Below are 24,691 nucleotides of genomic sequence, written 5' to 3'. Positions count from 1 at the left end.
TGATTCGATACATTGTCATCACGTACTTGTTTTCTTAAGAGTTTATTGTTGGGTTACCCAGCCTTAATTTATTGTAATCTTTTTTAGTTTGTAATTTCTTTTCTCGTTAAAAAATAAAATAATAATAATAATAATAAAAAATTCTTTTTTCAAAAGCAAAAAGATATTCCCGGACCCCTTTAGATTTTAGCTAGCCCGCTAAAGTAGGGGCAAAAGAGAGAGACATGCCTATGTGTATTCATAATCACATCTCCTTTTATCAACTTATCAATTGAATCACGCACGCATACGAATGATAACATGCCAATAACCATAAGGTTAGCTAGGGTAAGTCCCAATAAAGAACAACACAAATGCCAAGAATATGCTTGTTACTAGCTTTTTTAAGGGGTATTTTTTTTGTTTTTATTTGAAAAATAATTTGATGTGACATATAAATATATATAAAAACATGCAGCTCATCTGCCTGAGTAGATGGTAGACTGCTCGAGACTTATTCGGACAAATAAGCACCACAAAGACTCTCTCATTGTGAATTGTTTGAACATTTTTATTTGGAAAAATTTCATTTATAATTCGTGATCTTTTATCACTTTTGAAATAAGGTACCCAAACTTTAAAACGTGTCAATTTATGATATCTAACTTTCAATTTTTTTCAATTTCAACCGTCCATTAGAATTTTTCATTAAATTTTGTCAAAATTTCAAAAATACCCATATATTTTTAGGAAAAAAAAATGAGAAAAAATTGCAAGGATTTAGATATTGGTAAGAATTTAATAAAATTTGCAAAAATACACATGCGTGAATCTTTGAAATTTTTTGTATGATTTAAAAAAAAAAAAAAACAAAACACACGAGTATTTTGAAAGTTTTGATAGGATTTAACGGAAATTTCTAACGAATAGTTGAAACTGAAAAAAAAAAAAATTTAAAAAAATAATTTTTTTTTGAAAGATAGATACTATAAATTGACACGTTTTAAAGTTTGAATACTTTATCTCGAAAGTGATAAAAAAAATTAAAGATTATAGGTGAAGTTTTTCATTTTTATTTTGACAATAAAAAACTAAATTTTTAAGAAACAGAGCTTTGATTAGTTCACAAAATTAATACAACTACTTCCACACTCACCTAACAACCACTTAATGGGATTCCACCAACCACACTCATTTGACTCATCCAATGGTGGATCACTAGGGTAAACCAAAACCTGGTCTACTGCAATTACAAACTTTTTTCTTTTGTCTTTTTTTCTGCAGAATCCCCTTGACCAATTATGATGGACAGACAGCGAAGTAGACAAATTTTTTTGAAACCGATTGTTTCCGGCCCGTTCAAATGAATCGGAGGGTTTTTAATTATTTATAGGGATAATTGCACTGTTGGTTCCTGTGGTATGCCATAATTATTTTTCACTCCCTATGATTTAAAAAGTGCATGGGAGGTCACTGTGATATGCAATAATTACGTTTTACTCTATGGATTGATTTTCCGTCCACCATTTTGACGGAATCTGTTAGCTCTACACGTCAGCGCCACGTGTCGCCAATAAGATGGCGACACGTGTCCATCTTCATAAAAATTTAAATTTATTTAAAAAAAAAACAAAAAAAGAAGAAGAAAAAGAAGAAAAAAAAAAAAACTGGCAGGCGCCACCCCTTGCCACCTTTTTCCTTTTTTTGTTTTTGTGAATTTTAATTTTAATTTTTTCAAAAAAAATAAGTATTTTGATTTATTTTTTAATAAATTTATATTATTTTATTAAGATGAACATGTCAGTGCCACGTGTTGCCAATAAAATAGCGACACATGGCGCTGACGTGGCATTTGACGGAATCTGTTAAATTTTTTAACGGAATTTGACTGTAGGGATCGATTTGTAATTATTGCATATCACAGGGACCTCCCATGCACTTTTTAAACCATAGGGAGTGAAAAATAATTATATCATACCACAGGGACCAACGGTACAATTATTCATTCTTTATAATATAGAGATATTTTTATCTTTTTATATTTCTTTTTTAACAAAAAAAATACTTTTACACTGTAAGGAACCGGATACCGAGAGGAGCCTAATTCCAAATTTGTGGGGTTGTCTTTTACACTATATAACACAAATACTGTTTTCATGATAATAAAATAGAAAAGTAATTCGTCCAAAAAAAATAAAAAAATAAAATTGAAAAGTAATGCACATGATGAAGTTAGGTGACATGCGTGGAGATCCGTGCATTTGACAGGTTCAGCAGATCCAAACCCTCGGTTAAGGAGTGGATTAATTGAGATTCCAATTTTTCAGGATTTGCGCTAAAGTATTAATTTAATTATTTTTTAATTTTTGAGATAAGTAAGTATTTAAACAAAAGTTTTGAATTCAAATCTTGCGTTTATAGTTTAACTTTTATTTTAATCGCTTAGTAATAAGAAGTTTGAGTTCATACATTAAAAAAAAATTTAAATTTAAAATATTAATTAAATAATTTAATTTATTTTTTTAAGGAGAAGTTTTACTCAACTCACATGAATTTTCATTACATTTTTAATTATCCACCTAAACTTTAAAAGCTCTCAATTTAGTGTATTTATTTATTTTTATTTTTTTCAATCCATTACTCTGTTAGGATTTTCAGTTAAATCTTGTCAAAATTTTTAAAATATCCCTATGAATTTTTAGAAAAAAAAAGAAAAGAAAAAATTGTAATGATTTATGCCTTCTTCAGAATTTAACGGAAGAGAAATGATCCCTACACTCATTTCTCACAACAGCCCCACAACAAGCTGACGTGGCCGGTAGTATTTTATTATTTTTTACAAAAAGAAAAGAAAACAAAACAAAAAAAGTAATAAAATATGAGTAATGTTTCTTACACAATTTTTGTACAACTTTTACACAACTCTAACAACTTTCTTTTAAAATCAGCCATTAAATATTTATGACCCACATGTTGGAAAACAAATCCAATGGTTGATCATAACAAAAAGTAGTTAGAGTTGTGCAAAAATTGTGTGAGAGTTGTGTAAGAAACATTACTCATAAAATATTACCAGCCACGTCAGCTTGTTGTGGGGCTGTTGTGAGAAATGAGTGTAGGGATTATTTCTCTTAACGGAATTTACAAAAATATCTATGCTTGAATTTTTAAATATATATGTAAAAGTAAAAATTAAAAATGGGCATTTTGGAATTTTGACCGGATTTTATAGAAAATCTTGATAAATTGGTGAAATTGAAAAAAAGAAAGAAAGATAAATACAATAAATTGAGAGTTTTTAAAGTTATAATTAATAGAGATTCAGTAAAGTTTTTATTTATTTTTTACTTGTTTAAGCTTTTAAAATAAAAAATAATTTATTAACAATTTGTGCTAAAAATCATTCAAAAGTCCAAGAAAACTGTATAACATTTACCTGGGTTTTTTTTTTTTTTTTTGAAAAGATAACATTTACTTGGTTAAATATGCATAAAAGATTTTTACTCGTTAAAAAAAAAAAAAAAAAAACTTATATTTGATATGTGATTCTCGTTGGGAGACAGTAATTGGACAATTGGACAGAGGACTTGAGTGCTTGTCTTTGTCACCAGGATCACACAGTCATAGGTGGCAAAAAGATGACTTGTCGGTCCATGTTAAGCTGAGAGATTCAACCAATTTATTTATTTTTGGAGTTATCACTAAATAATTGAGTAATGCCAATTACAATTTTATAATTTTTATTAGGAATAATTGTACTGTTGGTCCCTGTGGTATACCATAATTATTTTTCACTCCTTATGGTTTAAAAAGTTCATGAGAGGTCCTCGTGGTATGCAATAATTACAAATCGATTCCTGGCGTCAAATTCTGTTAAAATTTTTAACAGATTTCGTCAAATGCCATGTCAGCGACACGTGTTGCCAATAAGATGGCGACACGTGTTCATCTTAATAAAAAAAATATAAATTTATTAAAAAATAAATAAAAATACTTATTTTTAAAAAAAATTCAAAAAAATTCAAAAAAAGAAAAGAAAAGAAAAGAAAGCTCAAAGGGGTGGCTTTTTTTTTCTTTTTTTTTTTTTTAAAAAAATTTTATTATTATTTTTTTTAAAAAAGTATTTTTATTTATTTTTTGATAAATTTATATTTTTTTATTACGATGGACACGTGTCTTCATCTTATTGGCGACACGTGTCGCTGACGTGGTATTTGACGGACTCTGTTAAAAATTTTAACAGAATTTGACGCTAGGGATTGATTTGTAATTATTGCAAATCACGAGGACCTTTTATGAACTTTTTTAAACCATAGAGAGTAAAAAATAATTATGACATACCACAGGGACCAACGGTGCAATTATCCCTTTTTATTATATTGTTATTTTATCTTATTGATATAGTAACGCCGATCAACCTTTATTTTTTATTTTTTTATCGAAGCTAATAATGAGATAATAGGTAGTTTTTAACATTACTCATGAATAATTTGGTGTCATTATGATTTATATGATTTGGTTTAAAATCGTATTTTTAGTATGTAATAACGCAATGCTAAATACACTCTACACTCTTATAGCAGGCTCATCGGCACCGTTCAACATTAGAGTTGATAGAATCAACACGTGTCCTAATTTAAACGAATTAAATTCCAACTAAGCTTTGGATATAAATTTAATAAAATATTATAGAGCTTAAGAATTTTAATAATTTAATTTGAAAACAATAATTGATATTTAAAGAATTTTATATAATAAAATAGCTTAATGATTGTAAATATTTAATTTAAAATTAATGGTAAAAAAATTTAAAGAAATTTACAAATCGAAAGCTTGATGGCAACGGTCTGTCGTTTTAGCAACTCCCCTGGGTAACTATTAATTAAGCCACGGTAATAACGAAACGATTAACGGACACTCGGATTCCCAATTTCGTCCGCACATGTTATTATGTTAATGTAATGGGCACCTCCGTAAATACAGCAAGATAGAGGGCCAAAAAGTAAAATCGCAGCCTGGCCTTACACGAAGCTCTAAGTCTGAGTCAGAGTACTTCAGAGGCCAGTTGGCGCTCTCTCTCTCTCTCTGTGAGAGGCTCTATATATATATTGCCAAACAGCTACATGTGAGCCTCACCATTGCTTCGCTCGCTCTTGGACTTTCCCCGATTCCCTTTCTCTCAGGAGGTGTTCAGAGAGAGAGAGTTTGAAAGAAATTCGTCGTTGTTTGGATCTTTTAATTGAAAGTGAGAAAGGAAAGGAAAGCGGAAGAGCGAAAAATGGCAAAGAATGTGGGGATTCTCGCCGTGGACATCTACTTCCCTCCTACTTGTATTCAGCAGGTGATCACTCTCTCTCTCTCTGTGTTTCAGTTTCTGTTTGGATGGAGAGAAAAGCGGGGAAGCGGAATGAAAGTCTAAATTTGAATTTTCTTTTTGTTTTTGTCTCTCTTTGTTCGTGGTTCGTGTTGGTTTTTTTCCTCAGCTATTCGGAATTGTTTGAATTAAGTTTGGTTAAGTGAAGATGGATATTTTTTTTAAAAAAAAAGTCTTGGCGTATTTATTGATAGAAATTCGATATCTAACATTTTAATATATATATATATATATACACTCCCTCTCGGTTTCAGTTTCTGTTTGGATGGTGAGAAAAGCGGGGAAATGGAAATAAAGTCTAAATTTAAAGCTTCTTTGTTTGTGATTTGTGTTGGTTTTTGGCTCAGCTGTTCGGATTTGTTCAAATTGAGTTTTGTTAAGTGAAGTTGGAGATTTTATTTTTTATTTTTTATTTTAATGTTGGACTATCAATTAATGGAATTCGAGTATTATATATATTTTACTGTCGCTGTTTGGTTTTTGAAAAAAGTACGAGTAAAACGACGAAGGAAATTTTAAATGGTTTAGACATGCTTATATGCTTAAGGAAGCTGTTAAGCTAATTCTTTAAGGTATTTTTTCCTTTACTTTGCAGAGAAGCTAATTCTCTGCGTGTAAATGGAGGAATTGTAAATAGATGTTGATGTTTTTGTGTATAGTGATTTAGGTGGCTCTGATGCGTGGTGACTTTGCAAGTTTGCATGTATGTCCACCAATTTTAGTTTTGCTTGTGTATGTGATCCATCCGGTCCCAAAGTGAAGGTTACAGATGAAAGTTTGGTAATTTGGTCAAAGTTCTGATCTTGTGGAGGCGGTCAACCACCGCTAGGCTACAAAGCCAGTGTAAAATGTAAATTCCTTTTACATTTAATTGCAGAGTGCCGGTGGTTTCAGTGATGATTGTTTTGTTTTGAATGGAGTAAGAAATTGATGGGTACCATTGTTTGAGATGGGAATTGAGACAGGTAGAATGTAAATTTCTTCAGTGTTTTGTGATATTTTTCCAAGAGGTAAGGAATAACCAACGGTAATAAATGTGCCCAGGGGTTAACCAGCAGAGTATGCCCATGAAATTTAAATTAGAAAAGAATATTTTATGGCAAAAGTATGTATTTGAAAACTATACATCTTGATTTTTTTTTTGGTTAGGGGAAGACTTTTTTTTTTTTAAAAAAAAAAAATCAGCTAAGTAATTTCGTGGGTCCTGAGAAGATACTGAACATTCTCTGGTTATAAGAGTGGTCCCATGGTTCTTTTCTTAAATAAGCCATATACTCCAGCTATCAGATTTGAAATGGGTTTAATTCTTGCTGGCGTTTTATTAACCTGCATGTGTGTTCTTATAAACAAAACAATTTACATTTGCATCAAAAGTTATATGTATCTTTTCTCTGTTTATGGGAAATAGGAATCATTGGAGGCTCATGATGGTGCAAGTAAAGGGAAATACACTATCGGGCTCGGACAAGATTGCATGGCCTTTTGTACTGAGGTGGAAGATGTCATCTCAATGAGGTTGTGATTCCACATACAAACCGCACTGTTATTCTACACTAATAGCAGCACCTGATGTTACTTTTCATATTGTTTCATTGCCTTCAGTCAGAATTATTTCGAACATCATTATCATCTAGTGATGTTCTCAGAAGTTTAAAGAACACTAAGACAATTGAAAGGGTTCCTCACTTGAGTATAGGAAAGTTGATAGTCCAATACGGAAGCCTGCAATAAGAACTGAACCCTGCTTATTCAATTCAGGAATGATAAGACTGTTAGATGGATAAGGAACATACCAAGTATATCTTCTAGTGGATTGTGGTTAACTCTATGAAAAAAAAGTATTGAATAAAAATCTTTTTGTATGACATGTAATACTTTTCCTTTTCATAAAATGAAAAAAATTCTCATTTATCTATTTTCAATGTGGTTTAGCCCTGTAATAGTTATGTTATGTTCTTATCATGCTAGACAATGTCCATTAGGAGGGCCAATCTTGATATATACTTTTTACTTTGAGTCTTTGACTATTACTTTGGATATGTCCATTGCTTACACTCCTATGAGCTTCAACTTTACCTTCAATAATAACAACCAAGTTTTACTGATAGCGTCTTGGGGAGTTTCTATACTCATTGACTCTTCAATTTTCAGTTTGACAGTGGTTACTTCCCTCCTTGAGAAATATGGGATTGATCCCAAACAAATTGGTCGTCTGGAAGTAGGAAGTGAGACTGTAATAGACAAGAGCAAATCCATCAAGACCTTCCTGATGCCAATCTTTGAGGTAGTCTTTCGAATCATTTAAATGCAGTTGGTTTTCTTATAATCGTCTTTGAATTAATTGTTCTTTGAAGTGTGATATTGAATTTGGGACCATATGATTGTTCTTTGGAACCTAAACCTATTAGAGTAGATATATTGGAGTATTGTTTAGAAAAAAAAAATATTGGAGTATTGAAACCTCAGTCGAGGTAGACAGGAGACATATTTTTTGATTGAGTGAAGTGAGAGAAGTAATCATACAGTTCATGTGGCTCAAAATTATGTTGCATTGGGTCTGGGGTTGAAGGAGTCTAGATTTTTACTTTTACATCAATATGGGGTTGTCTGGCAGAGCAAGAGGTTAAAGTTGCTCACAGCTGGCCTGTGTTCTTCTGCATTTGTTTTCTTTCCAGATCACGATTCTTTCATGCTTCCATTTTAAGTAACAAGGTCTTTTTGAGGGTTTGTTTGTATTTGGATCCTGTATTGCTCTGCTGTGATTCTTATTTTGAGAGGATTCGCTTAATTAGTATTTCAAGTCCTATTAGTTCTTAAAGGTCTGTTCTTCAAAGATTTTAATTGACTGCTCTTTACTTACTTGGAATGAACAGAAATGTGGAAATACAGACATTGAAGGTGTCGACTCAACTAATGCGTGTTATGGGGGAACTGCAGCTTTATTCAACTGTGTCAACTGGGTCGAGAGTAGTTCATGGGATGGACGCTATGGACTTGTTGTGTGCACTGACAGTGCGGTATGACGATTTCTTTGGAGATTATATGTTCACATGGACTATGTCCAGGGGAAGACTTGCTTTATTTCTTACATGAAATAATAATTTTTTTTTTTTAAGTAATTCAATCTCATTACAAAGCGCAAAGAGGTGCAATCCGTGTACATAGGAGAGATTCCCTATAAGGAAAAAAAGAAAAAGAAAAAAAAGAAGAAGAATAAAAGTCCAAAAATTCAGCAAAACTAGAAAAGGGAGGACTATTATACATCATCCATACATGAAATAAATTATATATTGTGACAATGCACAAAATTGTAGAACTTCTGTATTTTGAGATGATTTTTTATTTCACTGGTTGAAATCAGTCTAATTTTCATATAATTGACTTCCTTTTTCTTTTTTCTTTTTTTCTTTTTTTGTTTTTTTTTCTCGTAAATAGGGGTTTATGTAGTTTGTAAAGTCTTCCATGCACCATTTACCAATTGTAGTTTTGTTTATCAGGTCTATGCAGAGGGACCAGCCCGGCCTACTGGAGGAGCAGCTGCTATTGCCATTCTAATAGGACCTGATGCTCCTATTTCTTTTGAAAGCAAATTTAGGGGGAGTCATATGGCACATGCCTATGATTTTTACAAGCCAAACCTTGCTAGTGAATATCCAGTAATCTTCCCCAATCCCATTTTTACACGTCATTTTTCACATTTACTGTTGACATTAGCATCATATTTTGGCAGTTTTTTTTATTTATTTATCTATTTATTTTTATTTTAGATATAGATATATATACCTTTTCCTCTCCCTGATTGTACTCTTTCTTTACCTTTTGGTTGCAAATACATGTTTATAGGCATTTGAATTTTCCCTGTATTGTTCGCATGCTTTTCAATCAACAAGATTCGCTATTTGGTGATACAAATTGCTTGTTGGAGTGACTCCTATCTATTGTCAACTATGATTGCAGGTAGTTGATGGGAAGCTTTCTCAAACATGTTATCTCATGGCTCTTGATTCTTGCTACAAACAATTGTGTAAAAAGTAAGATTCCTTGGAAGTTCTGAAAGCTTTAGCCATGTTGTAGTAGAGATTTTGGTGATTAATTGTGTGCCATGTAAATGCCTCACTGTTTTGCATTCTGTAGGTATGAGAAACTGGAAGGAAAACAATTTTCTATTTCTGATGCTGAGTACTTCGTATTTCATTCTCCATATAACAAGGTAGACTATGTGATCAATTATGACCCTGTGACCTCCTTTGGAATCATAATTTAAATCCTAGAATGCTTAAAGCAATAATATCTTGTTTATCTTATTCTTTCCTCCTTTTTGTTTATTTATTTATTTTGCTTTGAACTACTGCAGCTTGTCCAGAAAAGCTTTGCTCGTTTGTTGTACAACGACTTCTTGAGGAATGCCAGGTTCTTGTTTTTCTTCATCTCTCTAGGAATTATAACTTCTAGTTTTCATAAGTTTTATCCATTAACTTAGATGTAATTGGTGAATAATTAAAATCTGCTTCTATTTGCAGCTCTGTTGATGAGGTTGCTAAAGAAAAGTTGGGACCATTTTCGACCTTATCTGGTGATGAAAGCTACCAGAGCCGGGATCTTGAAAAGGTGTGTTAGAACTCTGAATGTTATTATTATGACAAGAATGTTTTTAATTCGCTAACAATTGAGATAATTTTGGATTATCTCATCCGTAAAATTGGAACTTCCTGATGATCACTAAAATATTATTGTTCCACAGGTAACCCAGCAACTTGCAAAGCCCCTCTTCAATGCAAAGGTGCAGCCAACCACTTTGATACCAAAGCAAGTTGGCAATATGTACACTGCATCTATCTATGCAGCATTTGCATCCCTTATTCACAATAAACATACCACATTGGTAATTTTCAAACTACTTTCTAATGTAACCATTTAGCTTCCTCCCTTCAAATGTTTGTATTTCCTTATATATTTGATTGTTATTTAATGAACTGGCAGGCAGGCCAGCGGGTGATAATGTTCTCGTATGGGAGTGGCTTAGCCGCCACAATGTTTTCATTGAAATTCCATGAAGGTCAACATCCCTTTAGCTTGTCAAACATCGCCAGTGTGATGGATGTCGAAAAGAAATTGGAGTCAAGGCATGAGGTATATCTCTTATTCTTCTTTTGAGGCAATAAATTTCCTGGTGTTTTCGACGGATGTTTTATAATTTTTAATTGTACCTGCACACCTCAATATTACTAAATATAAAACAAAAGGACTAGAAGAGAAAAATTGATCCCTATCTGTGCTAAGGATTTGGATCTGTAATCCGATTTCACGACATTAAATCAATTTGCACGCAGACCCATATAGAATGGCTTCTTTGAAGTTACTACTTGCTACCGAAGAGCCTTGGCAACATGGGGATCTTTGATTTTCCCCGTGTTCAGGTGACCTGGTGGTTGCCTGCATTCTAACATTTAGGGTAAAGAACACAATTTGTGTGCTAATTGTAACTTCTCAAGGAAAGCGTTAGTCACATCTGCGTTATCACTCCAAAAGGACTAGTCAATTTGAAGCTTCTCTAGAATTATTTATAAAGTTTAGTCTCGGGACTTAACATCCATGAGTATCTTAATAATTCGCCCACTTTATTTGGGTTACTAATCTTTTCAATGTTGGACTAGGGCGTTCACAAATGTTTAGCTGACAAGAGATATCGTAAAGTGTGTTTTCATGCATTTTAATTCTGGTGCGGGTTTCATGCAGTTTCCTCCAGAGAAGTTTGTTGAAACTATGAAGCTAATGGAGCACAGGTATGGAGGCAAGGACTTTGTCACAAGCAAGGACTGTAGCCTTTTATCTCCAGGCACATACTATCTCACTGAAGTCGATTCCATGTACCGAAGATTCTATGCCAAGAAGGCCGGTGAGAAGGGTTCTCTTGCCAATGGTCACTGAAGTTGGCATTTGTGTTCTTAGGTGTATGCCAAAGCAAGTAGTATTGTTCAGCAGTAAGTGCTGTAAGGTTCCATTTTCTTCTTCTTCTTTTTTTTTTTTTTTTTTTTTTTTTTTTTTCTACTTCTCAATGAGGTTTATCTCAATAATCATTACCTTTGTTCAACCCCAAATGTATTCTCTCTATCTGGATGATGATAATGCAACAAACGCTCAAGTTCTCGAGATAATACTCGATTGAGTGGATTAAAATGTGCTTCTGGGCTTTATTGCTTTCACTTTCTCACAGCTCTTTGTAAAGAACTAATTAGGAGTGTGATTGGCCTTGCAATTTCGTATGCCAAACACGTGCTTTTAAATAAAATTGTGGAAAGTATCAGGTTTGGGAGTCCGTTAAAAGAATGGCGGTTATTAAAAAAGTACGCTTTTAAAGATAGTTTAAGGCATTATTTTTTTAAACTGCAAATTTTATCGAACACTTGACTGTATTTTTAAAATTAAGTTTTCATAAATTGTATTTTATAATTGATATTGTTTCAAAACAAGTTTTGAAACTGCTAAACTAAACGGATACATCATGAAAAAGAGAGGGTATGACAGCTTGAGACCGTTTGATGAGAGAAACTCGCCTTTCTTTGGAGGTTTTTGTAATCTACTGCTACAAATAGAGTCTAAGTTATAAATTATAGATTTTGTCGGGAGAAATGATTCATACACTCATTTCTCACAACAGCCCCACAACAAGCTGACGTGGTTGGTAATATTTTATTATTTTTTTGTTTTGTTTTCATTTCTTTTTGTAAAAAAATAATAAAATATTACCAGCCACGTCAGCTTGTTGTGGGGTTGTTGTAAAAAATGAGTGTAGGGATCATTTCTCTTTTGTCGGATTCTTGTTCAAATACTCAAAGAGTAATGTTATACTTCACATCATAATTACACTATGCTGACGTGGTGAGGAATAGTAGCCCTTAGATTATTAATAGTTTTTTTAAAAAATTTAGTTTTTAATAAAGATTTATTCAAGCGCTACTAGCCTTTGTCACTATGGGTGTAAATTCGAACCGGTTATACTCGGCCTGGAAACCGGCTTTGGGTAACTGGAAAACCGGGTTGGTACCCGGTTATTTATAACTAGGTACTTGGAGCCAGAGCCGAGTATTAGTTTTCAAAACACCCGGTTCTAATCGAGTAACCGGCTCCGAGTGTATTAATATAATTAAAGAAAATTACCCCCTACCCTTTTACAGTCTAATGCTACACCAGCCTACATGGGGACCTTTCGGTCCTTTCCTCCTTTTGCCTTAAGCCCTTTTCTCTGCGCCGCTTGCCTTCAGCCTTCTTCTTGAATCTTCACGCTCTGCCTTCTTCTTCTTCTTGAATCTTCACGCCGCCTGCCTTCTTCTTCTTCTTGAATTTGCACACCGTCTTTCATGCTCTCCACTGCACATGGAGGACCCCACAGCAAAGCAACGCGCCATCCTCGCAGGCTCGCAGTCGAAGAGACACCACCGTAAGTGCGCCAAAGGACTTCCTTGCTCTTGCCATCGCCATCGTATTAAAGCCCAAGCCTTCTTACGGACCAAGAAAGCAAAAACCAAAACAAACCCCTCTCTCTCTCTCTCTCTCTCTCGTCGATGTTCCCTATTTTAATCCAAATCAGTTGAAAAAACAAAAAGAATAAAACGCAATGCCAACAAGGTTTGGATCTCATATAGATCCCAATAAGGTAGTTTACTCTGTTATTCTCTTTCTGTTTCATTGATCATGCGATGGTTCTCTTTGAAATTTATGTAGAGGATGTTTTTGTAGAAAAAAATCACTACCTGTCCGGATAACCGGGGTACTCGGTTCTGGAGCCGATTTTTGGTTATTACCCAATAATCGGAATTGACTCAGAGTTTGCACCCGTACTTGTCACGTTAGCATGGTGTGATTGTGTTGTGAAGTTTAGTATTTCTTATACTCAATTATGAATTTCTCTAAAAATTCATGTCAAAAGTTTTACTATTTGTGGATAACAAAATTTTCCTCCAACATGGTTGAAGGAAATTCCTTTAAACTAGTTTATAAATTGATATATGTCCTTAGATCCCAATGTACAATGAAGCCTTATAGTCACTCTAAAATTAACACTTTCTAGAGCGAATTAAAACACCATTCGAATGAGAATTGTACAAAAGAAATTTGTTGGAGACAAGAAATAAGTTGTTTGGTGCTATCTATTTGCATATAGCCAAATAATCATATTTATAGTGATTTTGGACACATCTCAATGATCCGAAATCATTTGATCCAATTGTCACATATCGTAACTGCCAAATCTAACTTAATGGACATTATAAATAGCATAATGGTCCAAGATCGTAACCACAAAATCCAATTTAATGGACACGTTAAACTTTATATATATATATAATTTCCAATTATTTGAAATACTAAAAAATGATTAATTTTATTTATTTATTTTAAATAAATCTAACAATTACTGATATTTACCAGATTTTGCCTTTGTTTCTTAGTTGGATCACTTAAAAGTTTTGAGATGTGCAAATAATTACCCAATCACTTTGAATCCTTAAACATTATACGAGGTGCTTACATAAGAAAAGACTAGGGCAAACAAATGAAAAATAAAAAAAAAACTCGGGATTAAGTGTAATTAGTTATTTGCATTACATGTAATACACGATAGGTGAGATCTAAACTTGTTCGGGCGGATGCCTGCACCTACTCGGATTGTTAGAACATTTGTTCGAACAAGTGCGGAATTCACCTACTCTCTAACATTAGGTGCAATACGGACATCTAATTCCAACCTATTCAAATCCAGGGCAAAATGCAAATAATGCTGAAGTAACAGTAGAAGGAGGAGGAGGAGAAGGAGGAGGAGGAGGGTGGTGGTGGTATTGCTTTCCGTTAGTGCATGGACCACCATAGAGAGGTGGTGTCGACCAATAAAATCCACTTATTAAGCCAGAAAGAAAAACCCTTTCCAGACCTTCCTGACACTACTCTGTGACCCAATTGGTTGAGACCGGAGCCCACCTGCCCCCAGTGGTCCACTAGTTGGGACAGATGACAATCCGAAAGCTCACCCAGTGGGACCCAAGTCGTGGCACCCCATCACCACCACAAACCTTCTATGATCGAATGTCCACCGTCCAATCATACAATCCGATAGCCAATAAATCCTAGGGGCCAGATTCTTTCTCGTCCATTTCCTCTTCAATTTCTTTCTGTTATATTACCGTTTCAATAACTCCCTCTGACCTCAACCATAACCGAGCCCTAGCTTTCCCTCGAATTCTCGGGAAACAAACGGTCCAATTTCCCCCGAAATGATGTCGTATCAGGAGCAGGACATGGATCAAGACGACGATGGAGGGGGCACCTCCGATATCAGCACCAGCACCGGCGACCCGGAGGAGAACCTTAATCACAAGGGCGTCTCGAAAGCCACAAGCTTCGAGAATACGATGGCGTTGCAGGCCATGCCGTTGAAAGAGGAGCCCTTGGACTCGGACCCGGACCAACGGTGCAATTATCCGTAACCGTGCCAATGTTCTCACTTTTTCTAATAAATAAAAACTACTTCATGTGACAATGTTATTATGATTGATTAAAAAATAGTATTTATTTAAAGTAGATAAACATTTAAAGAATTTATTGTTTAATGGTTTAAAAAAGTAACTAGCTAAAACCCTTAAAGTAAATTTAAAAAAATTATGAAAATGCTATTGTAAATGCTCTTACCCATTGAAAATGGAGTTGTGATTGATGCACAATACAAGACACATGAGGTGAGACCTATATGGTGGGTTTCATTCCATGTGTCTTGTGTTGTGCAAAAATATTTTCTCTTGAAAATGAAGTCCTAAAAACCCAATAAAAAAAAAAAATTGATATATAACCAGAAGTACGTTCCCTCTCTACATAATTATAAGAAGACAGTTTATGTGGAGGAACCCACCAAACTAGAATTACATCCTATTGACAGACAACATCAAGGTAAAAGTTTTTAAAGATGCCCGAAGTTTCAAACGACTACGATTCTCTCAAATTATTTGTCTGAATTTGGGAGAATTCAAATATGTAATTGTGAGAGACTACTTATAATACTCATATGATCACAGGATAAATGATTGAGCAATTCAATTTTTATTTATTCAAGTGGGTTTCATAAATAGTTTATCATAATTATTTGTCCAAATTCTCTAAAATTTACACAAATAATTTGAGAAAATTCTAAACCCCAACTTTACAAAGTTACCAGATTTTATAGATTGAAGCTTGAAAACACTAAAAGCACAAAGTAATTTCAGAACGAAATCTTAATAGCTAGAGGAGAAGATTGGCAAAATTGGCAACCATTCAACCAGGTTGTAATGGGTCGGGTCAAGTAGCTCTCTGTATTAGTCTAGGAAATTGGGCCTGGACTAGCAAACTTTCGGTTTATTTATTACAAGGTGTTAGGCTGTGTTGGACCAGGCCAACTTAGAGCAAGTCTGTAAGCAATATTCACAGACCCAATTATGGGACTGAAGTCATTGAACGGGTAGAATGTGAATGAAAAGAAAAATGCATGCCCTAACTTATTTGCTGATGTGACAGTGCGATGTGACACCGTTTCGTCAATTCAAAAAGAAATTTCTTTGGCCTTTTATAGGTGGGCGGTCATCTTACTCAAACATTTATTTGTCGTCACACCATCTTTAAAGCCCTCGAATTTGTCACGACCACCACCGGTGTTCATTAGTTTCAATTTTTTCTATCCATCGAAAATCGATTTTACGATAAAGCGCGCCTCTGATAATTGCATCGTTGTGCCTAGAGCCACCAGATCTCTCCAATCCGGTGGTTAGGGCCACCTCGCATGGTGGTCGGGGGTGGCTTCAACCAAGAGAAAAGTGTCCAATTTCTTTTTATTTAGCTAATGTGACAGTGTCACCTCAACACATAAGATAGAGTGCATAAAATGCACATACAGGTACCACTAGTCAACGTAAAAAAAGAAATGTTATTTTGCATTATTTCAGTATTCTCCAAACATACTTAGCTGACGTGATATCTTCAATCCACCTTTAGATTAATCTTAATTAAAAAAAAAAAAAAAAAAAAAAAAAAAAAAAAAATTGAACATGCACCACGTCAGCTGAATACGCTAAAATAATACAAAATAATATTTCTCACTTAAAAAATTTGCATTATTGTAATTGGTGGACGTGTTTACCAACAAAAAGGGCATTAGTAATGGTATAAGGTTTGGTGGTGAGAGTCACTTTCACAAATAGTAGCATAAGAAATGTCAAACATGTTAGTGTATGGCCTAAAAAAAATATTAGTAATTCTTTGTTTTCATTAATTAATATAATCATAATAAATGTAGAGTTTCCCATCCACTACCTACCACCTAGGATCATATAAAAGATCTTGGGGATCGATGGCCTACAAATTGGCATTAATTTAAGCTTAATTTGTTGACTTTCAAGCATTTATAAGCCTTAAATCAAACCCAAAATCATTAAATAAATCTCACAAAATATGTATTTGCTTGTGTAAGTAGGGAATTAATTGAATTAGTTAAGGGGATTAATTGTTGTTTCCCACAAGTAAGTTGTTGATTAAGCAGTCGTGCAAAGCTTGGTCCATATAACCTAGCAAGGCCAACAAAATAGACATATTCCCTATACTCCTAGTTCTACCTAACTTAAGTAACATTTGAGCTCGTGTTTAAAAATGTGCGTTTTACATTAGACCCAAAATTAATATTTGTATCAAATTAAGCATGTGACACTCCTTGAGGCCTCCATGTCTAATTCGACTCGTCGAGGTTAATAAGTTTAATAATTATTAAAAAGTAATTATACTTCGTTTGTTAATGCTTTTTTGTTCCGACATAAGCATGATTTGACTTTTTTTTTTTTTTTTTTAAAAAAAAATGTCATCAAACAAACTCATAATTCATTAATTTAAACTGTTAAAATAAGTAATAGTTCATTGTGATATGATAACAACATATTCTGTTTAAATAAAAGAAAAGAAAAAGTTAAAGTAAAACAATTTATCATTATTATTTTTTATCTTTTTTTTTTTTTTTAATTATTCTCAACACAAATATACATTAAGAAACAACTCAAAAAATAAAACATTTTTTTTTTATAAAAAAAATAATAATTTTTACCTTTATATCACATCAATAGATATATAAAATAATTTAACCAAAAAAAAAAAAAAAAAAAAAACACACGTTAACTTAAGCTCGTGTAGCACGGGTAGCAAACTTTGACTTAAAAGTTCAAACGATTAAATTCATATATTATATTCTTGACAAAATCGTCATGTGAACCGTTAGGTACTCATCAGTTTTAGGTTGGTAGGGCAGAAAGGCCAAATTTTTGTCATTTTTTTTTTTTTTTTTTAAATTTTTAATTTTTTTATTTTAAGCAAGAATAAGTTTTTTTATAATTAGCAGTCTAAATTACAGTTAATTTGAACAGCTAATTAAGAGACGAGATTGATGAGATCCACCTGCCTAAGCTACACAATTCTAGCCGTCTGAGCATGCAAATAGACTCTATCTAATTAAATTCTCTCCCATTTATTGCTGGGATAGTCTACAATTCAAAGAATTAAGAGTAATGCTACACATCATCCTCTTATCCTTCTTTTGTCCCCCCAAAATTGATGTGGCTCTTAAAATCACTATTGAATTTTTGATATATCACTCTTGGATTTTGATCCAATGGTAATTTTAAGAGCCACATCAATTTTAAGAAGACAAAAGGAGGACAAGGGAATAATATGTAGCATTCCTCAAGAATTAATTGGCACTGCTACATCTTGCTTAGCTGAAGATTGAAGTCAAGAACGTCACCCTCAATACGGCCCTTTCAAGCATCATATCACTCTTTAACTCTTATACGAAGTCAAAGTTACCATGAAGGCCAAGTTTTCAAGTTCCACCCTTGAAGCTTATTTCCAAGGATACCATAAGAATTATCGTCCCCACAGCCAAGTAAAATGAAAGATACACCAACGCTAGACAGCCTTAAAACTTGTTCACTTGAGTGGTAAGAGGTGGATCGGGATCGGGATCGGAATCGGGATCGGAGATCGGGTGTAATTAGTTATCCGTACCACATACAATACGAACATGTATTGTGATAGGGTAGGTGGACTCTTTGGCTACCAACAATACAGATAGTTAACTATTCCTAAATCTCGTTCACAAGAAGCGATTTTCCTATCGCCTCCTTGACATAATATAGTTTTAAATTTTGTTATTCTGAGTTTTGGTATCTTTTGCTATGCCCGAATGAAAAATAACTAATTTTTAAGGAGAACTTTACTTAAGGGTACCGAATTTTCACATTTTTTGAAATAAGATACTTGAACTTTAAATCATCTCAATTTAGGATATCTATTTTTTGAAATGTCTTAATTATGGGCCATCCGTTAGGATTTTCCGTTAAATCCTATAAAAATTCTCTGAATAACCCTCCAATTTTTTTAGGAAAAAAAGAAAAAGAAAAAAGTTGCTAGGATTCAGATGTTGGTTAGAATTTAACGGAATTTGCAAAAAAATACCTATGCCTAAATCTTTGAAGATTTTTATAATTTTTTTCATCTAAAAAAATAATACATTTTCATCTAAAAAAATTTCTTCAATAAGAAAAATAACGAGAAGTCTCAAGTACGTAGCTCCGTTCTTTTTTAGCTAGGAAAAATAATCGATCCATTTCGATTTACTCATTGGCTTTTTAAATCCGATTTATAACTTCTTAAGTTTTTCGAATTTTTCATTTCACTCATCCTATCCAAAATTATTTAAAATTGTTGGCGTGACATTAACGATTGTAGATATTTTTGGACCCATTTTTCCTAAGCAAAAATTTGATATCTAAAAGAATCAATTAAGAACCATCCACAAATTTCAACAAACTTAGAAAGGAAGAAAGTGACAAAGAAAATAAAAACACAACCAGCAACCCAACTACCCAAGTCCATGAAAGCATGAATCACAAAAAGCAAGCATTGATGGAGTAACCCAATGCTTTTAAAACAAAAAAAAAGTTCACAAAATATTCAAAAAGTATTTTTATTTTCATACGCATCAAAACATTTTTCAAGACTAAAGTTATTATTCACACTGATTTGACGTGACGTGACGTATTTTAAATGACTTTTTATATTTTTAATGTCAATAAAAATAAAAGTATTAATTTTTTCAAAAAAATAAAATAAAATATATTCCAAAACACATTAACAAAAATAGCGAAAATCTTTTTCCATTCAAGTTTGAACCGGAGACTCTCCGTGTTCTACCAGCCAAGTCCGCCGCCTGATATTCCGACGTGCAAAAACGTGAAACATCGTCGTATTCACATATTTGTCCTTGCCCGGCAACTTGGGCAAAAATAAAAAACGTTGCTTCTTGTCCTGAGTAGTCAGAAAGTCAAAATGTCAATATCATATATATATATATATATATATAACCAACATTCGAATACTTATAAGAGATCACCCTCAATTTAATTATAAATTCTTGATGTAATGTTTTCGTGAACCGAACGTGGTTGAAAGTAGGCATCTTGAATCAATGCTTCCAAAAAGAAAAATTTTATTTATAACCTCTAATTTTTTATTATTTTTAAAATAAGGTATATAAATTTTAAAACATATCAATTTTAAGTATTCATCTTTCAATTTTTTTTCAATCTCAATCATTCGTTAAAAATTTTAATTAAATCTTGTCAAAATTTCTAAAATACCCCTATGTTTTTTTTAAAAAAAAAAAAATTAGAAATTTTTTTCAAATAGTCCGGCATGAGTATTTTTAGAAATTCTGTTAAATTCTAACTAACATCTAAATCCTTGCAATATTTTTTTTTCCTAAAAAAATTATGAGTATTTTGACAGGATTTAACGAAAAATTCCAACAAAAGGTTAAAATTGAAAAAAATTAAAAGACGAATAACCTAAATTGGCACGTTTTGAAGTTTTGGTATCTTATTTTAAAAGTGATGAAAGATCAGGGGTTATAAGTGAAGTTCTTTCAAAATTATAGAGCAAGAAAAGTTATAGATATGGGTATTGGGTACGTTATAAGAAGATTCATTTCATGGTTTAAATTAAATTTTACAAATTTATTAGTGTATATGTGGTCATGTGATGAAGATGTTGTCATGACATTTAAAAAATTTAAAAGACATGGTTCATGTATACCATTAATACAAAGGGCACATAGATAAAACGTGATAGAGTGAGGGCAGCGTAAGCAAAACGATCGGAGCATAGAAAATTATTTCTTGAACGTATTGATTAAAGATTTTTCCTTTTAGTGTTATTTTCTGTTTCCCCTGTAACTGTTAACAAACAGGTGTTTATGATTTCTAGACTCTTTATATACCTGTAACCATCTTTGCTGGTTGTTTGGGTTCTTTGCATCCGTGCCAAGAACCTATTGGCCCGCATCATTGATTCGATACATTGTCATCACGTACTTGTTTTCTTAAGAGTTTATTGTTGGGTTACCCAGCCTTAATTTATTGTAATCTTTTTTAGTTTGTAATTTCTTTTCTCGTTAAAAAATAAAATAATAATAATAATAATAATAAATTTTTTTTTCAAAAGCAAAAAGATATTCCCGGACCCCTTTAGATTTTAGCTAGCCCAATAAAGTACGGGCAAAAGAGAGAGGCATGCCTATGTGTATTCATAATCACATCTTTTATCAACTTATCAATTGAATCACGCACGCATACGAATGATAACATGCCAATAACCATAAGGTTAGCTAGGGTAAGTCCCAATAAAGAACAACACAAATGCCAAGAATATGCTTGTTACTAGCTTTTTTAAGGGGTATTTTTTGTTTTTATTTGAAAAATAATTTGATGTGACATATAAATATATATAAATATATATAAAAACATGCAGCTCATCTGCCTGAGTAGATGGTAGACTGCTCGAGACTTATTCGGACAAATAAGCACCACAAAGACTCTCTCATTGTGAATTGTTTGAACATTTTTATTTGGAAAAATTTTATTTATAATTCGTGATCTTTTATCACTTTTGAAATAAGGTACATAAACTTTAAAACGTGTCAATTTATGATATCTAACTTTCAATTTTTTTCAATTTCAACCGTCCATTAGAATTTTTCATTAAATTTTGTCAAAATTTCAAAAATACCCATATATTTTTAGGAAAAAAAAATGAGAAAAAATTGCAAGGATTTAGATATTGGTAAGAATTTAATAAAATTTGCAAAAATACACATGCGTGAATCTTTGAAATTTTTTGTATGATTTTTAAAAAAAAAACAAAACACACGAGTATTTTGAAAGTTTTGATAGGATTTAACGGAAATTTCTAACGAATAGTTGAAACTGAAAAAAAATAAATTTAAAAAAATAAATTTTTTTTGAAAGATAGATACTATAAATTGACACGTTTTAAAGTTTGAATACTTTATCTCGAAAGTGATAAAAAAAATTAAAGATTATAGGTGAAGTTTTTCATTTTTATTTTGACAATAAAAAACTAAATTTTTAAGAAACAGAGCTTTGATTAGTTCACAACATTAATACAACTACTTCCACACTCACATGCTTCACCTAACAACCACTTAATGGGATTCCACCAACCACACTCATTTGACTCATCCAATGGTGGATCACTAGGGTAAACCAAAACCTGGTCTACTGCAATTACAAACTTTTTTCTTTTTCTTTTTTTCTGCAGAATCCCCTTGACCAATTATGATGGGGAGGCGGTGAAGTAGACAAATTTTTTGAAAAACCGATTGTTTCCGGACCGTTCAAATGAATCGGAGAGTTTTCAATTATTTATAGGAATAATTACATCGTTGGTCTTTGTGGTATATCATAATTATTTTTCACTCCATATGATTTAAAAAGTGCATGGGAGGTCCCTGTGATATGCAATAATTACGTTTTACTCTCTGGATTGATTTTCCGTCCACCATTTTGACGGAATCTGTTAGCTCTACACGTTAGCGCCATGTGTCGCCAATAAGATGGCGACACATGTCCATCTTCATAAAAATTTAAATTTATTTAAAAAAAAAAACAAAAAAAGAAGAAGAAGAAGAAAAAAAAAAACCTGGCAGGCAAGGGGTGGCTGGGCCACCCCCATTGGCTATGGGTGGCCTGGCCACCCCTTGCCACCTTTTTCCTTTTTTTGTTTTTGTTTTTTTTTTTTTGTGAATTTTAATTTTAATTTTTTCAAAAAAAAAAAAGTATTTTTATTTATTTTTTAATAAATTTATATTATTTTATTAAGATGAATATGTCAGCGCCACGTGTTGCTAATAAAATGGCGACACATGGCGCTGACGTGGCATTTGACGGAATCTGTAAAATTTTTTAACGAAATTTGACTGTAATGATCGATTTGTAATTATTGCATATCACATGGACCTCCTATACACTTTTTAAACCATAGGGAGTGAAAAATAATTATGATATACTACAGGGACTAACGGTACAATTATCCCTTCTTTATAATATAGATAAATTTTTATCTTTTTATATTTCTCTTTTAACAAAAATACTTTTACACTGTAGGGAACTGGATACCGAGAGGAGCCTAATTCCAAATTTGTGGGGTTGTCTTTTACACTATATAACACAAATACTGTTTTCATGATAATAAAATAGAAAAGTAATTCGTCCAAAAAAAATAAAATAAAATTGAAAAGTAATGCACATGATGAAGTTAGGTGACATGCGTGGAGATCCGTGCATTTGACAGGTTCAGCAGATCCAAACCCTCGGTTAAGGAGTGGATTAATTGAGATTCCAATTTTTCAGGATTTGTGCTAGAGTATTAATTTAATTATTTTTTAATTTTTTAGATAAGTAAGTATTTAAATAAAAGTTTTGAATTCAAATCTTGCGTTTATAGTTTAACTTTTATTTTAATAACTTAGTATAAAAAGTTTGAGTTCACACATTAAAAAAAAATTTAAATTTAAAATATTAATTAAATAATTTAATTTATTTTTTTAAGGAGAAGTTTTACTCAACTCACATGAATTTTCATTACATTTTTAATTATCCACCTAAACTTCAAAAGCTCTCAATTTAGTGTATTTATTTATTTTTATTTTTTTCAATCCATTACTCTGTTAGGATTTTCAGTTAAATCTTGTCAAAATTTTTAAAATATCCCTATGAATTTTTAGAAAAAAAAAGAAAAGAAAAAATTGTAATGATTTATGCCTTCTTCAGAATAGAACGGAAGAGAAATGATCCCTACACTCATTTTTCACAACAGCCCCACAACAAGCTGACGTGGCCGGTAGTATTTTATTATTTTTTACAAAAAGAAAAGAAAACAAAACAAAAAAAGTAATAAAATATGAGTAATGTTTCTTACACAATTTTTGTACAACTTTTACACAACTCTAACAACTTTCTTTTAAAATCAGCCATTGAATATTTATGACCCACATGTTGGAAAACAAATCCAATGGTTGATCATAACAAAAAGTAGTTAGAGTTGTGCAAAAGTTGTGTGAGAGTTGTGTAAGAAACATTACTCATAAAATATTACCAGCCACGTCAGCTTGTTGTGGGGCTGTTGTGAGAAATGAGTGTAGGGATTATTTCTCTTAACGGAATTTACAAAAATATCTATGCTTGAATTTTTAAATATATATGTAAAAGTAAAAATTAAAAAATGGGCATTTTGGAATTTTGACCGGATTTTATAGAAAATCTTGATAAATTGGTGAAATTGAAAAAAAGAAAGAAAGATAAATACAATAAATTGAGAGTTTTTAAAGTTACAATTAATAGAGATTCAGTAAAGTTTTTATTTATTTTTTACTTGTTTAAGCTTTTAAAATAAAAAATAATTTATTAACAATTTGTGCTAAAAATCATTCAAAAGTCCAAGAAAACTGTATAACATTTACCTGGGTTTTTTTTTTTTGAAAAGATAACATTTACTTGGTTAAATATGCATAAAAGATTTTTACTCGTTAAAAAAAAAAAAAAAAACTTATATTTGATATGTGATTCTCGTTGGGAGACAGTAATTGGACAATTGGACAGAGGACTTGAGTGCTTGTCTTTGTCACCAGGATCACACAGTCATAGGTGGCAAAAAGATGACTTGTCGGTCCATGTTAAGCTGAGAGATTCAACCAATTTATTTATTTTTGGAGTTATCACTAAATAATTGAGTAATGCCAATTACAATTTTATAATTTTTATTAGGAATAATTGTACTGTTGGTCCCTGTGGTATACCATAATTATTTTTCACTCCTTATGGTTTAAAAAGTTCATGAGAGGTCCTCGTGGTATGCAATAATTACAAATCGATTCCTGGCGTCAAATTCTGTTAAAATTTTTAACAGATTTCGTCAAATGCC

General features: G+C 32.2%; 1 protein-coding gene across 1 annotated transcript; it reads left to right on the top strand.

Moving 5' to 3' along the window:
• The first annotated feature begins 5,075 nt into the window (after positions 1-5,075).
• Positions 5,076-11,531, top strand: LOC133854242 (hydroxymethylglutaryl-CoA synthase-like). Its single transcript, XM_062290337.1, has 12 exons — positions 5,076-5,320; positions 6,762-6,868; positions 7,505-7,637; positions 8,227-8,370; positions 8,851-9,009; positions 9,311-9,384; positions 9,488-9,563; positions 9,708-9,763; positions 9,874-9,961; positions 10,095-10,235; positions 10,334-10,483; positions 11,090-11,531. Exons 1-12 carry the CDS (start codon positions 5,258-5,260, stop codon positions 11,279-11,281), a joined length of 1,383 nt encoding a protein of 460 aa, XP_062146321.1. The 5' UTR covers positions 5,076-5,257; the 3' UTR covers positions 11,282-11,531.
• Positions 11,532-24,691: the final 13,160 nt, after the last annotated feature.

Source organism: Alnus glutinosa, chromosome 13 (genome assembly GCF_958979055.1).
Source record: "Alnus glutinosa chromosome 13, dhAlnGlut1.1, whole genome shotgun sequence".
Taxonomy (NCBI): domain Eukaryota; kingdom Viridiplantae; phylum Streptophyta; class Magnoliopsida; order Fagales; family Betulaceae; genus Alnus; species Alnus glutinosa.
Note: the sequence above shows the minus strand (reverse complement) of the source record. Positions and strands in the feature narration are given on the sequence as shown.